The sequence below is a fragment of the Etheostoma spectabile genome, chromosome 23, assembly GCF_008692095.1.
Source record: "Etheostoma spectabile isolate EspeVRDwgs_2016 chromosome 23, UIUC_Espe_1.0, whole genome shotgun sequence".
Lineage (NCBI taxonomy): Eukaryota > Metazoa > Chordata > Actinopteri > Perciformes > Percidae > Etheostoma > Etheostoma spectabile.
This window is the reverse complement of record NC_045755.1, coordinates 5,769,473-5,785,645: the sequence shown is the minus strand read 5'-3', so window position 1 is coordinate 5,785,645 and position 16,173 is coordinate 5,769,473. Positions and strand designations below refer to the sequence as shown.

Genomic DNA, 16,173 nt, shown 5'->3' with positions numbered 1-16,173 from the left:
TCACCACACAAAGAGCAAACAGAAAGTGGCAAAAAAAGAAAGAGGGAGAAAAAAAGACAAATAATGAAAGCAACTGATGAAAAAGGGAAAGTAAAAGATAGAGTAAGGATAAATTGCCCAGAAGGAGAAGAGGGGAAAGGACCATTGCCATAGCAACAACAGTATTTCTGCCATAAAGCAATAACTGCTTGATGTCAGATGCAAGCTCTTGGTCTTAAAATCAATTAACAAGATATGCACGGAGTCTGTCAAATCTAGCAATGTGACCAATCATAACACTGAGTCATCCTGAATCTAAAAAAAATGATGAGTTTTGTTTAGTATCTGAAAACCATACAAGTAAGAAAATATGTCAAACCTGGTGTTGCATTTATGAAGTTGTTTCCCCTCGTTGTTGACATGTGGCAAAAATGTCAGAGACTGTTACTGATCACCGATCAACTAATAGTCCTTTTGTACAACAAGTTCCAGGAATTATGGAACCAGAGGAACTAAACTACGACCTATGAGTCCCTTTTGCGCATTCCCAGACCAATGACAAATTAAAAGATGAAAGCGGTCACAACGGAAACAAAACAGATTACTTCTGTTGCTCTTTGTATTTCTGTTTATGTGTCATGGGGGAGCTAATAAGAGTGGTTCTGGATTGGGTTGAGTGATGCTGGAAAGTCTAGATATTTAAGCATTTAATCTGTCAGTTTATGGGAAAACATTGCACCCCTCTGCAAATGCAGTTGAAGTGAGTGTTACATTAACACGAAGTGAAACTCATAAAAGGGGCTGGCTGAATTAGTGTGTTTTCTTTCCTCTATTTCTAACTTTCCCAGCTGAAATATCTCCCTTCCTCACTGAGCATTCACTGGGTGCTGAGTTCTAGTTCACTCAACAGACAGGCTTGCCTCAGGACATCAGGAATAATTAGCTGAAATCAACCTGACATCAATCACCCTACTCTCACACATGCACAGGTCATCACCTTGTACATGACCTTACATGCTAAACAGAGCGCTGTCACAGCCCGTCGCAAGCCTCAATGGATAAGGAGAGAGAAGGGGGGGATCAAGTTGGGCATATTAAACATTATCAAAAATGACAAAAGAAAACACTGAAAAGTAAGAAAAACAGGTGGAAATGTGTGTGTGCAAGTGTTAGGGCTGAAAAATATATATATATTTTTTTTTAATCGTCATTGCAATATTAACTGACGCAATAAACACAAATCGCAAAAGGCTATGACATAAGACAATTAAGGGATTTTTAGTGTTAGTTACATTTTAAAGTGCAGTTTTCTACAGATATTTTCCTTCAACTGTCTTTTTTTTTAAGGGTGCCTTTTATATTCAACACAAATGTTTAATTTGTACACTAAAGGAAAATTGGAAAATATTTCCTTTCATTAGATTTAAATTCAACAAGCAGTTTTTTTGTATTTTAGCAGAAAACTGAAAGCAGCAGAACTGAGTACACTTTAATATCCGTTTATCGCAAGTAACATGTTATATCTCACATTTTTCTCATATTGTGCAGCCTTAGTAAGCGTGCATGCTATTGTCTTTTTTCACAACATATTCCTTTTAATTCAATACAGTTTTCTGAGCAACATTTCTACAGGCAAAGTTCCACATACTCGAGAAGCATGAAGAGTGTAACTTCATGCTGCCTAGTGTACAAAGCGGAGGTAGATAAACTGTAATGCTAAGTCTATCTTTTTAGGAAATAACACACTTTCACACATGGTCAGAGAGATAAACAGACATTTGGACTCCAGAGACCAGCAGTTCTGATATGTCGGTGGGGCTTGGCCCAAAAACATGGTGACCACTGTAATAAATTACACTGCTTAAATGAGAAACCAACCAATGGATCCTCCCAGCCCCCTCTTTCTTTGAGCTCAAGGACAGTAAATCGAGTTTTTCTTTTACATAAGGTGTCCACTGGTATATGTGGGACTTTGTACCAGTGTTAATGTGTCAGACAGCGAGCAGGGACAATAACCTCTGCTTTAAGGACAAGGAGTTGAAGCCGTCTTGTCATCTTCCTCTAAATTAAAAACTGCAAAAATCTGCTTCAATGTAGATTGTATGTGAAAGTAATTACTAGGGGTGTAAGATTCCGAAAAGGTCATGATTCGATTCAATATCAATTTTGATTAAAAACGATTTGATTACAAAAAACAATTGTTAATGTTAATGTAGTATATATATATATTATATATATATATATATATATATATATATATATATATATATATTTAAAATCCATATTATTCATGTGGATTTGTTTGTTATTTTAACATCCTGTAATGATGTACAGCGGGTATAAAAAGTCTTCACACCCCTGTTAAAATGGCAAGTTTTTGTGATGTAAAAAAATGAGACAAAGATTATTCATGTCAGAACTTTTTCCACCTTTCATCAGACCTATAACGTGAATAATTCAATTGAAAAACAAATTGAAATCTATGAGGGGGAAAAATAAAAAATAAAAAACGTACAATAACCTGGTTGCATAAGTGTGCACAACCTTAAACTAATACTTTGTTGAAGCACCTTGTGATTTTTTTTTTACAGCACTCAGTCTTTTTGGGTAGGAGTCTATTAGCATGGCACATCTTGACGTGGCAATTTTTGCCCACTCTTCTTTCCAAAAGTGCTCCAAATCTGTCATACTGCGAGGCCATCTCCTGTGCACAGCCCTCTTAAAATCACCCCACAGATGTTCAATTGGATTCAGGTCTAGGCTGGCTGGGCCATTCCAAAACGTTAATCTTTTTTTGGTGAAGCCATGCTTTTGTGGATTTGGATGTGTGCCTTGGGTCATTGTCATGCTGAAAGGTGAACTTCCTCTTCATCTTAAGCTTTCTAACAGAAGCCACAAGGTTTTGTGCCAAAGTTGCCTGGTATTTGGAACTGTTCTTAATTCCCTCCACCTTGACAAAGGCCCCGGTTCCAGCTGAAGAAAAACAGCCCCGAAGCATGACGCTGCCACCACCATCCTTCACTGTGGGTTGTGTTCTTTGGGTGATGTGCAGTGTTGTCTTTGCGCCAAACATTTCTTTAGGAGTTATGGCCAAAATGTTCAACCATGGTTTCATCAGACCATAACACATTTTCCCACATGCTTTTGGGAGACTTAATGTTTGTTTTTGCAAACTTCAGCCAAGCTTTCTTTTTAAGAAAAGGCTTCCGTCTTGCCACCCTACCCGAAAGCCCATTCATATGAAGAATACGGGAGATTGTCGTCACATGCAGCATAAAGCCAGTACTTGCCAGAAATTCCTGCAGCTCCTTTAATGTTGCTGTAGGCTTCTTGGAAGCCTCCCTGAGCAGTTTTCTTCTTGTCTTTTCATGAATTTTTGAGGAACGTCCAGTTTTTGGTAATGTCTCTGTTGTGCCATATTTTCTCCACTTGATGATGACTGTCTTCACTGTGTTCCATGGTATATTTAATGCTTTGGAAATTCTTTTGTACCCTCCTCTTGACTGATATCTTTCAACAGCGAGCTCCCTCTGATGGTTTGGAAGCTCTCTGCGGACCATGGCCTTTGCTCAGAGACGCAACTAAGAAAATGTCAGGAAAATCCTACAGGAACAGCTGAACTTTATTTGTGATCAGAGTCACTTTAAAAGATGGCAGGTGTGTAATGACTTCTATTTAACAGGAGTTTGAATGTGATTGGTTAATTCTGAACACAGCCACGTCTCCAGTTTTAAGTTATTGTAAGGTTTACATTATAGGTCACATTAAAAGTGAAAAAAGTTCTGACATGATTTATCTTTGTTTAACTTTTTTACATCACAGAAACCTGGCATTTTAACAGGGATGTGTAGACTTTTTATATCCACTGTTTGTGTATGCTGTGTGTGATGTCTGTGACCTACTGGGACCTTGAAATTCCCCTTGGGGATCAATAAAGTGTCTATCTATCCATATGGCATGTGATTGCAGTAGACATACAATTAAAAAAGAAAAGATGTATTTATTAAAAAGTTTAAAATTCAAAACAAAATTTAAATTTTTTTAAAAATTGATCGATTTTGAAGCAGTAGAGCTTGAATCGCAATTTTAATACGAATCGATTTTTTGCACACCCCTAGTAATTACATCAGTATTTCAAACAAGACGTGTGCATACCTAAAGACAGCAACTTTCTAAACCAAGGTTTGAAAAGGACTCTTGACTATGAGAAACCATTGATATTATTAATTTTGTTCCAGAAGTATTTTGCTACTTTAAGCTTCTATCAGACAATGGTGATTTAATTTTTTTCCTATTGTATTCTCATCTACAGTGGCTTGCATAAGTTTACACATCCATGCTAAAGTTGACTAAAAAGAGGAATGAAAAATATATCAAAAAACATCATCACATACCTTTCACCATACCTAGAGATTGGCATGGTTTTATTTTAGTTAGCCTAATAGCTGGTTTGATTTGCGTTGAGATGATCTTATGGAAAGTTCCCCATGCCTATCTCTTGGGATGGTGAAGGGTGTGTGATAATATGGGGTTATTTTATATATAACTGGCCTTTAAAAATAAAAATCTGCCTGCCTCTATGGGACATACATAGGGGTACATAGGGGGGTGTATACTTATGCCCCCTGTACTTTAAGGAAGAACATTTATTTATTTATAACATTATTCATTCATAAAGGAAATTGATGTCCTTAAAGGTTAGATTTTTGCTATTTTGTTATAAATTGAGGCATTAAGATCCATTTCCAAAAGATGTTTTTTTATTCCTCTTTTCAGTCAACTTCAGCCTGGGTGTGTAAACTTATGCAAGCCACTGTATATCCCGTTCTTTGCTGCTGCAATGACCCAATTTCCCCAAGGGGATCATTAAAGTTTCATCTTATCTTATCTGCCCCTATCCCTCTCCCTTCCCCTATCACCCCCCTCTCCAATCCTTCACTTAATTATGTCCCGTGAATGAAGTTCATCTTTCATGCTGCCAGCAGCATGGCTCGCCCGTTCTGGGCTATCTAATCATGGTGCAGAGACTAAACTAAATTTAGACAGCCGGCTTGTGATGCCTGGCAGGCCCTAATGGGGGCTGACACCTCAAGACACTCTGCTGATGTACAGGGTACACTCTGCCCGAGCGGGCCGCAACCACCGCTGACTAACACTGACGACTGGCGGGCTAGTTTGTGTTGTTCAAAAAGTTTTCAAGGGGATCACACGTAGAGGTGAAGCACTGTGCTGACTAAGGCCATTCAAACTTAATGAAATCAAGCATTTACATTTATTTTAGGATCTGAGCCAATGTTCCTGATGTGTGTGTGTGTGTGTGTGTGTGTGTGTGTGTGTGTGTGTGTGTGTGTGTGTGTGTGTGTGTGTGTGTGTGTGTGTGTGTGTGTGTGTGTGTGTGTGTGTGTGTGTGAGTGTGTGTCTTGAACTAATCTACATGTGGCAACTAAAGCAGTGGTACCAAGTGGTACAAACTCACACACTTTAAAACCAACCGCAATGTCAGATTTGTGGAAGCCGGTTAACATACTGTACTGGTCTAGATAATCTATTGGTGGCAACGCAAATGTGATTATTATTCATTGTTATTAATATGACAAATGTCCTGAAGATTATCTGAGTGTTTGAATGCACATAATAGAATTTTGACATGTTCTGCAAATTAGCATCTCAACAAAAACTCAGCCGTGCCAATACATCTGACAAAATTAGCTTATTGCAAACACATGGGTATTGGCAGCTGATACGTCTCAAGAATTAATCAGTAATGCTAAATATATGTTTTAAGTCAGCTAGATAGTTTGTCCACCAACTCAACTCTCAAATATCTGTTTTGGTATCCGCTTCAAAAATCCACCATCAATAACAGGATTGATTATGCCTTCTGAAACACTGTACGGTTTGGATGTGAAACGGATGGAGGAAGTGTCGAGTATGCATTAACAGCAAAGAGCAGAAACAGAGCAGATTAGAAAACTGAGAAGATTCTTATTAAAATACGATAAACTATAGAGTATCTGAATAAAAGGCTTGTTTCTAATAAGCCTGTCTCAAATGAATGCCTGGTAGCCTCTTCTGTTGCGGTAAATTAAGACCAGACTCACTATTCCAAATGTCGGCTACGGTATTTTAACTGTGTCACTTCTGCACTGAAATATTTCTGACACACTCATTTTGTATTTAGCATATTTAGGGTATTTAGACAGGCACATAACCCCTTCTCTTGCTAAGCAATGCACTTTTTTAATTCCCTTTCCCTGGTTTCACTTCATGCTCCCCTTCTGTCAGGCACACTCACCACACACAATTCAACTTAAACTCACAAAAACCACCCTAGGACTATATCCTTTACATTATCTGTCTTAACACGGATCAGATCTCCAATCAAATAGGCTTTTAACAGAGATTTGCCAAAGAGTTTTACTCCACATAACTCCAATATTATTTAATGAGTCAGTCTCTGTGCTTCCACCAAAACTGAAAGGAGGTAATGGGAACCCACTTCTAACTTGTTTTTCTTTTCACATAATGCACAAATCATCTGTCCTTCCGGGAGAGACACATGAAAAGACATAATTTCAAAAACGTGCTTGCTTAGGCCCCTGACCGGTATGGCATACATTAAGATGATGTTACACAATGATATGTAGTGTTGTTATGTCATGAAACAAATCATTTGATTACAAATTCTGCTTATATCAACATTTTAAGCATTTTTCATAATTTCAATTAAATGTTATTTTTATTATTATGAGATGTTTACTGACTGACTAAATAAATAAAAACGGGGATGTTTGACTAAATCTGGCCACTAAATCAGGTCACTATGTTTTTGCACTGCATTGCCATCTTCATTCCATATAGCCTCATATATAAAACTCTTCAGATGCATGGCCTCTACCAATCTTTAATAGCAAGCATAAGAATTTCATCACATAACATTCTGTTGGTAAATTATGGATTGGTCACTGACTGGATCCTAACATCTGCAAACTCTTCTGCTAGCCACTTTTGATGTGGTTCATCTACTGAAACTGTGATAATGATGCAACAGGTTGGTGCGCAGCAGCTGCCAAAAGTTAGTTTCAGAGGACACAAAGTCAACTGTAAAGCGCGAGGTCTGTAAGATTGCCATGGCCACTGGGGTGGCAGTGGTAGCAAACAAAGTCTCTGGGGTTGAATAAACAATAAAGGCCTGTCGTTTGGTTAGAACAAAGGCCTGTCATTTGCTTTTGTTGTTGGTGGTATTTTTTTCCCCTTGTAATCTGCATGTCCAGATGGCTGGATGACTTTCTCCCTCACAGCATCGTTAAAAGCGCAGCACAGCTGGCAGATGGAGAGTGAGCAAACTAAGAGTGAGTAGCAAAAGCGCAAGGAAATGAAAACGTTAAAAAGCTTCAAGAAAGAGGCAAAACTAGACCGTGGACTGTGCACATTGTCACTGAGTATCACTTACCCAGATCTGTGTTGGGCCCAGCTAACAACTGTTTGAATTTATCCAGACGAGACGCTTCCCTCTCGGTCATGGCTGGGGTACCGGACGTGTTCTGGTCAGCCATGCGAGCCACTAGCGGGATGACGGGCGGCCGATGGGGCAGAGACCGTTGTCTGTGGAGTGCTGCATGCTCACCTGCTGCATCTAGTGGGGGGAGACAGAGTTGAGACAGGGCAAAAGGGTTACAGAAACACACACACACACACACAACAAACAGAGGGCTTACGGATAATCCAGCACAGGATCTTGTGGCCATGTTGAAGGCCTACTCGCTTTCTGGCAAACGGATGAGAACAACCCTCACTAGGCTTTCATTTCAGCGGTAGTAAGGGGACACTATGCGACTGGCAGTGAAGAGTAACTGCTGTGCAATACAAATTTCCATGCTTTTTTTAATCTACAATTCTAATTAGGTTAACACAATGTACATACTGTAAGAGTAGGAATGTGGACCATGAATTAAATCATGGCACAGTAAGCTAAATTTGGAAGGGAGTTTTATTACTGTCCTTTAGTAATTTTATATGATTCCTTCCCAGGTGGTGATGAATGCATTAACTGTTTGTTGCTTGTTGTGCAATGAGCACAATGGGTAGACAACATTAAGCCAGTCCACTGAGTGCCCCGGTTTCCCAGATGCGCTAAAATAAGACGGAAAGAGACACAGAACGTAACCGTGGCACCACACAGACAAGTTTTGTACAAGCTGGTGGGGTCGAGACATCAATGTGGAGAGGGATTTTCCTTCTGTCACACAAGACACAAAGCAAACGTTTGCTGCGCTTCGCAATGCGGCGCTTCTCAGTGCTAGTGAAAACCACGACACATCTACTGCGTGTAGAGTCACAAACACTCCATAACAATTAAGAAAACTGGAATGCTGCCGATGTTAATACCCTTTTCTTTTTTCACAAGAACAAATAAAATGCTACAAATCTGTTCTCAACAGCTTTATTTGCACTTACAAAAATTAAAAGCGGTTATAAAAGCCTGTGGAAGCTTTTTTGGGGTGGAACTTTTTGTCAGATTTGAACAATAAGTCCTTTTTATAGAGCATTTAATAACTTTTAACGGGCTATAAAAGACAAAGCAAAGATTGAGGACATTAGTAATGTTCACATTCAGTCAAGGTATACTGCATCAATTATTAGAAGGAAGGAAGGAAAAAATACCTACGTGAAAGTACACAAATAGAGAGTACGTCATTTACAGTGACATTGTGTATTTTTGTTAAAGAAGTCATAGGACGCCAGGCGTTACAGTGAGCCCAATAATCACCAGCCTCTGTGTGTTTGTGTGTCCCTTGCTCTCTAAGCTGCAGGGCGCTGGGATGGTGAGTGCCAAGTATGAGTACATAATGTAGAAGTGTATGGAGTGAGTCTGGGCCTCACTAATGAAAGCTACGCTGTGTGCCATTATCTAATAAGACTGGGGCAAGTGTGTTCACACTATTCCTTGATATTATCTTGTACACACACTAGGAGAAGTGAAGAGAAAAAAAGTAGAGGAAAATCAAATTTACAAATAAATGAGACTGCAAACTAGCCTTACTGTAACAGCATGACAAAATGGTCCAGCCAAGTACATTGAGTGTGCATGGTAGAAGGTTTTTATACAGGCTTTCGTGTTTTGCAACATGCTTGTAAATGTCCAAAAGTTGATGTCGAGGCAATGTGTTATCTGTATCTAAACACGGCGACAGACAAAATGGCATGCAGGCTGACAGGCAGATGACCGGCCAGACAGGACTAGAGCAGCCAGGCGTTCACCATCTACAGAATCTGCTAATGTTACAGTCTTAAAGCGACAGTAGAACCAATTCTTTAAGACTCTCCTCTTCAATGTGTTTACAATGAAGATACAATTGATTTCAAGCAAGGTTTCCATGTTGCTAAACAGAGCCCCATTTTGACTTAACAAGTCAAGTGACAATTGGAAGAGGTTCTGAACAGTGAGACAGGAACAACAGGACCATGAAACAGAGCAGTTGTTGCTTACAACAAGGTTAAAACAATGTGCCTCAGGGGGGGAAAAAAAAATACTGAAGAGGAGTAGCAGGGAGGAAGGTGTCTCTACTGTCAACCTGTGTTAATATATAGGAGTAAAGGAAGGTAAGGGAGGAGGCGGCAGAAACAGATGCCAGGAATTATTATGAAAAAATATATATTTTAATTATGAGAAAGAGATTACAGGGTAGTCTGACATAACTACCCACCAATATCCATAAATAAGCATCTCCTGCTACACGTCCTCCTATCTTTTAACAGAAATCTAAATGTTATTGTTATGAAGTATTTTGCAATTGCATTTTTGAGACTGTTGTAATGCTGAGCAGCACTGAAAAACACAAGCAAGTCCAATCAAAGCACAGCATTGAGAAAATCAGAAAACTTGCTCTACAGAGTGGTAACATCTGCCAAATATTTTCTCGTCTTTTTTCTGCTGTCTGGATGCTAGATGTTTCTGTTAAAGCTTGAAATTATTTGACGTGTATTTGTAGAACTTGAAAAAAATGACTAAACTCATTAAAATTACATTTAACCCGTATTTATACAGGACACACTGGTTGAACACTCTGTTTAAAGTTACACTAAAATAAAATAATGTAACAAGACCACTCACACATAAAATAGAATAATAACCAAACTTAAATGTAGACTCCGGTAAAACTTATAGACAGGTATGGGGGGGACATCTGTCTTCCAGTTACAGAGGGGTTTTAGTGTTCCTTTTCAAAATACTCCTTTGAAACTGGTGCACTAAAAGTAAAAGCTTTTAGCATGCAGGTGAGCCAGAGCATTTTTGGACACTGAGCAATGATGCTCACTAACCTTTTGGTGACCCAATTGGAGCTTCGCTTTGGGACTTTACAAGGCGGCCATCAGTGTAAGGGCTGCTCTGGGAGGCAAAAGAGACCTCTGGGCTGGTCGCGTCTCCCTCCCCCACCAGGTCCTCTTCATCTTCTTCGTCCTCCTCCTCGTCCTCTGCCACCTCCTCCTGTGTGTCCTCTTCTCTCTGTTCCAGCTCTGTTGTGTCATCCTGCCTTTGTTTCTCCTGCTGCTTGCTGTGATTCTCAATGACCTGTTCAGTTGACAAAAAAAAAAAAAAAGTGTCCCTGGTGAGCATTGGGTTTTGCTGATAACACAGAGGACATTATACTTCATTTAAATAATATTAAAGTTTGCAATTCTCTGTAATCTGTAAACTAAGTTAGGAACTTTGGATTCTGTGCATTTATGGAGTCCTTAAAATAAACACAAACTGTTTCACAAAAATGTAGTTGAACAGGAAGCTGTCTGAAAGGTGCTAACATTCATGAAAATGCTTTTTAATGGACTGCCAAGACTCCAAGATTAACTACGTTGTCATAGTGGGTAGGGCATCGGCCCTTCGACCAAGCCTCTGTGGCAGAAAAAACGTGCAATAGTTAAGTGTTTTAACCACTGCATCTGGTTGTTCACCTTATTGGCTGTCTCCATGACAACATCAATATTAAGGTTCTGTGCAGCCATGGCCAGCAACTCGTCGTCATCGTCCCCGACATCCCAGGCATCACTTGTGATGCTCTCAAACTCCTGAAAGGTGGTAGCCTTCTTGGGCTTGCCTGGCGTGGCCGGAGGAGGCCTGTTTCCTGCCTTAATCAGGCTGGAGGACAGAGACAGTGCCATGAAAACAGTGAAAATAAGGGAAAGAGCATAAGAATAAAGAAATTGAGAGGAAAGTAAAGGGGAGGTGGAGAGTCAAGATGTAGGAAAGAGAACCGAAGTGGTAAACAGAATCAAAAAGAAAAAAAGGAGAGAGACAAGGTAAATAACCACAGTAAGGAAAGGGGGTGGGGGGGCAGAGATGAGAAGTGAGTTGTTTTGACACTGACAGGTGGGCAAAGAAAAAAAAGAACATTAGCCATTTGATAAAAGAAAGAAGCTTAACAACAAATAAATTAATCAACATTATGCATGAACAAAGTTTGTCAAATATCGATTTCACACACTTAAATTGTTTTTAAAGAATTACCCTTAAAAACACAATGACTGACAATAACAATAAAGTGAGTCACCACCTCTATACACAGACTCTCAATTTTAAGAACTAGAATCACAAGCTGGTCTCAAACACCTCACAAGACTGAAAATGGTCATGTTCAAAAAACAACATTTCACCAAGTTGCTGTATTTGTGCAGCAAGGACACTATATTATTGAGCTGGAACAAGAAATCCTTCAGAAACAAGAATTAAACTGAACTCAACCTTTCCTTATCTTGTGATGTGGAAAAAGGAAGGTGGGGGGGGGGGGTTCTTACAAAGACAAGGAAGGATTATTACAATAAAGATAGAGAGTTGTCCAAATTATCTTAATTCCATCATAACATAGAAGTAAAGAGAGATAAAAGTCTGTTTTTCTGTGTGTGTGTGTGTGTGTGTGTGTGTGTGTGTGTGTGTGTGTGTGTGTGTAATGAGATAGTGACTGTCAAAAAAGTCAAATATTTTCTATTTAAAAGTAAATGATGATAGTTATGTAAACATCAGGCAAAATAAATAAAAGATTGTTACAGAGCAATAGTCTGTTTTTCTCTGTCTGTGTGTGTGTGTGTGTAATGAAAAAAAGAGTATGCAGAAGTAAATTATGGTTAATTTAAATAAAATTCTACACATTGTACATTTCAGAATTCTACAGTGTTTCTTAGTTATTTCTAGCTGTACAAATAAAACATTCACTGCAAAGTCCAGTATTTTATGAATTTATGAATTCAATCAAACACTCATTCATCCCTATATTTTCACACACTCCGGCCTCTGCAGGTACCCTATAGTCCTGAAATGCTAAAACTTCCAATTTCAACTTCTATTTGAACTGTCAGATCTTCAAATCATGTAATATATTTGTTTACTGGACATGATTACAAGACAAGTTTAAGTAAAAGTGTGTCTTACGTCATTTAATTCTAGATTGTCTGAGAGTTACACTTCAGCTGCAGAACAGCACAGGCCATACAGTGCAAACAAGAGGTTACCAGAATTACAAGACTATTTAAGCATGCTGCAATTTTGGCCACGTCCTCTCTTTGTCAACTGTCAAATGGCAAAACAAACACTACCCCATTTCTGATTGGGATGTCGCAAAAAAAGTATAACATGTTTTACAGTATCAATCCATGCCACAGCAGTTTTCTGTCTACTGTGAGTGGCTCGGTAGCTACCCCCTAACTTACCCTCTCTACTGGCAATGCTGAATTAAAAAATGGAAGAAACTAAGGTTCAATAAAGGTCTTGTGTACTCATCTATAAAGGCCCTTACTGCTGGTCATCAAGGCAATATTACACTTGCTAATAAAACATTCACCTCATATTCAAAAAGGTAGAGAAAGAGAACCTGTTCACCTAATTATCACACACCAGATATTTTCTCTGCCTGTTTCGTGGATAATAAATACATCATATCCGCTTTTTAAAGCTTTTGGAAGCAAACGTTGAGGAGAGAAAAGAATGTCAACTTGAGCTGGGGCATCATGTAGCTCAGCAACTGAGGCGAATAGTTAGCATTAGCACAAACACTTAAACACCTGTCCAGACTACTCCAATGACATCATCAAGTACATTTAACTTACTTAGCATGGAGGAGCGGGTCGAAAGGTGGATGTTGTGCGCCATACACATGTTGAATGCTGAGGAAGTGAATAAGAGAGAATGTAAATGAATGAGAGTTATGACTGGCTGTCAAGCTAGTCATGTTAGCTCCGTATTACCCAAAACAATAATACCGTAATACTGCGAGTAAGTGGGGTGAAAACGACTTTAATTTGCTGTAAGGCCATAGTTACTGTATCATTAGTTACAACTCTGTGACTGCGGTGTACATAAATTGCTTAACTGTTAGCCGCTGTTAGCAACGTAGCTCCTAGCCAGCTAACAGCAGAAAGATGTAAACTGTGTCTGTGACACTAATTTACACACCGACATTGGCACGTTACAAGGAGTGACACTTTGCAAACTTTGTGCAATACCTCAGGACCGTCAGGGAAAGTGAAAGTTGCGTTTGAAGCTCAACAGTGCAACGTCAGTAGAGTGAGGCTAGCTACGCTAGGCTAGCCAACAGGAGGGAACACGTCACTTACCTGCCAGGAACCTTCGCTGCGTTTCTTTTCCAGAACTGTTTTTTATTTCCGTCATTCGACATTTTCCCTCTATGGTCCAACCAGCCTTAAACACAAACACACGAACCTTGTCGTTATCTGTAAAACGTGAAATCGTGTTTATTTACACCAGGTACCCTCCTCCAAAACTCAGAAAGCTGCCATGTTGATACTGACAAATCGGCAAGAAAGGCTGCTGTGATTGGCTGGAACGGCACTTCCTTGTTGTGAGCCAATCACAAGTGAGATCCGCTGTTAGGTAGTATGAGAAGCTGTCGACGTCATGTCCACTGTCTTTGCTTTGTTGACAGAAACCACCATCTACATCCAATCAATCAAAAGCTTAGAAGACTATCAGAATCCTGAAGATTACAAATAAATAATTAAAATGCTTGCCATTTAACATTACCATTTCAATAGCAGTTTTAGGTACAGTATAAGCTGATGTATTTATAGTTTAGTAAGGTTTACTATTTTTTAGAATTGTTAATGTATTCATACAATATTGTTATTCAGACACAAGTTTACAAAGTTGAGAAATGTATAGTTTTTTTCTGGAAATATATTGTTTGTATTAATGGATGCATTTATTAATACCAACTGCAGGTTATTTTGCTATATAACTAACCATAAAAGCATCAGCAAGCCAATTCCTCAATTCACAAACTCCCTGAGCTGTGAGAAGTCATGAATTAGATCATCATGTTGATATTAATATGTAATATCTAACTATGGCATAATGAACATTACAATATAGTGGAAAAGTACTATAGCTAAGAGACTCTGACCCTAAATCAATCGCTGTCTGACTTGATACACCATGGCTCAGCAATTAGGTTCAACCATGGGACAGTTTTTTTCTGATGTTTTACGGGCGCGATGAAACACATTCCTGTATTAAGGCACATGTCAGAATTTCCTTTTAGTAGGTGAGGACTCTGAGTTAAATCCGTTTATGTTAATCCTGTTAATGCCTGTTAATGACTTAATGTTTTGTGTTGCACTGAGAGAATGTACAGTAACCTAACTGATTGTACTGTTTTCCACAAAGAACAAACAGTAGCCTGCTTTATTAATGGTTGAATAAAAGTATTTTTTTAATCTGTTCTGGGCAGGTAGGCCACAATATTTTATTTATCTTACAAGGTCATATTTATTGGGGATGTGCATAAGTCCCGTACTGTAGATTGAGGAAAAAATATGTAAAAGTTTTAACGTACACTAGTCTCGCATTGTCAGACCTATCTCCACAGCGCTGTGGAGTAAGGCAAATTTGATTGCAGCAGATCACAGGCGAGTGCAAAATGAACGGGACTCTATGAAGCTAGACGGCTAAATGTGTCTCTTATGCTGACTGCCGTTGAAAAATCTCCGATTTGATTGTAGTTTTTGCAAGTTCAACATGGATTATAGTTCAAAAGATGAATGAACGAGTACTTATGTCCTTTTGATTTCTTACAGGTTGAGTTTTTGTTGCCCACAACATGTAGCATTCTGCTAATGAATGCTGATTGGTCAGTGAAGGACTGATTACGACCAGAGATCCAGCTCGACGGCATCTAAAGGAGAACTAGAATGTCAGAGTGAATATTTGGGCGTGGTCTTTAAAACATCAGCAAACCTCTTTCTAGCACGTTTAATGACAGGGAGAGCCTAAGATGCCTCAAGAGAAAAAAGGAAGTGAAGCAGCATCTCTGGCCGCACGATGTGTATGACGTCATTGACATTTTATAAGGCTTTTTAGAACAATAAAGGAGACTTAAATAAAAAAAATCTAACACCCAGCAGTGTGTATATTTTTAGCCTCCCCTTTCAAAGGAAACATTCAAATTACTAGACAAAACTAGACAAAGCTGGTTAACTTATCATTAGATTAGTTGTCTATCTATACAGCTAAGATTACGCAGTGAATTTGATTGTGGTTAGCAAAACGCTGTTTAGCCCGGTCAAAACAATCATGCAAAAAATATATTTTTGAGCATGTTTAACAACGTTGTAACCTCAGAACGTTACAGTACGTTTTACCCACCAAGCATTAACATGAGCCAACGTGGTAAATTCCTGCAATCTGGATCCATATGGAAATATCCTGTCTACATATTAGCTCTTTACTATCACTGTGTTGCAATGTGTCATGTCATCAATGAAAACATTGTGTTGTGCAGCAGAAAAAAATGCTGCATTGCTGCTAATTAGTATGATTCTTTGATATTGTACGATTTACAACTTCGACCATTGGTTGTTTCCCATGTTTTAATGGTGTTAATGTTAGAGTAACTACAGGGGTCAAAGGTTACATGATGCCACTGACAGGCGACCAAACAAAACGGCCCTTTGCTGCATGTCATTCCCCCCTCAGTTTCCCCTTTTATTTCTTCAGCTGTCCTGTCAAAAAAAAGGTCTAAAAATGCCCAAATATGATCTTAAAAATGTATAAAATGATGACAGATTCCTTTGGGTTTAAACATTGTTGGAAACATTTGGGATAATGTAAGTACACTACTTAACAAAACAGTCGTTTTTAGAAATTGTCATGCAGAAATATTTCTTAAATTCAATAGAAGTATTTTA

General features: G+C 38.8%; 1 protein-coding gene across 3 annotated transcripts in view; it reads right to left on the bottom strand.

Annotated features, from left to right (window-relative positions):
- The window catches only part of tbc1d22a (TBC1 domain family, member 22a), a 187,026-nt gene extending 173,192 nt beyond the window's left edge, over window positions 1-13,834 (bottom strand). For all 3 annotated transcript variants that reach the window (XM_032505200.1, XM_032505202.1, XM_032505201.1), the window contains exons 1-5: window positions 13,585-13,834; window positions 13,078-13,134; window positions 10,933-11,116; window positions 10,303-10,552; window positions 7,433-7,615 (exon numbers count right to left, since the gene is read on the bottom strand). In XM_032505200.1, the coding sequence (XP_032361091.1) occupies window positions 7,433-7,615; window positions 10,303-10,552; window positions 10,933-11,116; window positions 13,078-13,134; window positions 13,585-13,646 (736 nt within the window). In that variant the 5' untranslated portion in view covers window positions 13,647-13,834. The remainder of the gene's footprint in view (window positions 1-7,432; window positions 7,616-10,302; window positions 10,553-10,932; window positions 11,117-13,077; window positions 13,135-13,584) is intronic.
- Window positions 13,835-16,173: the final 2,339 nt, after the last annotated feature.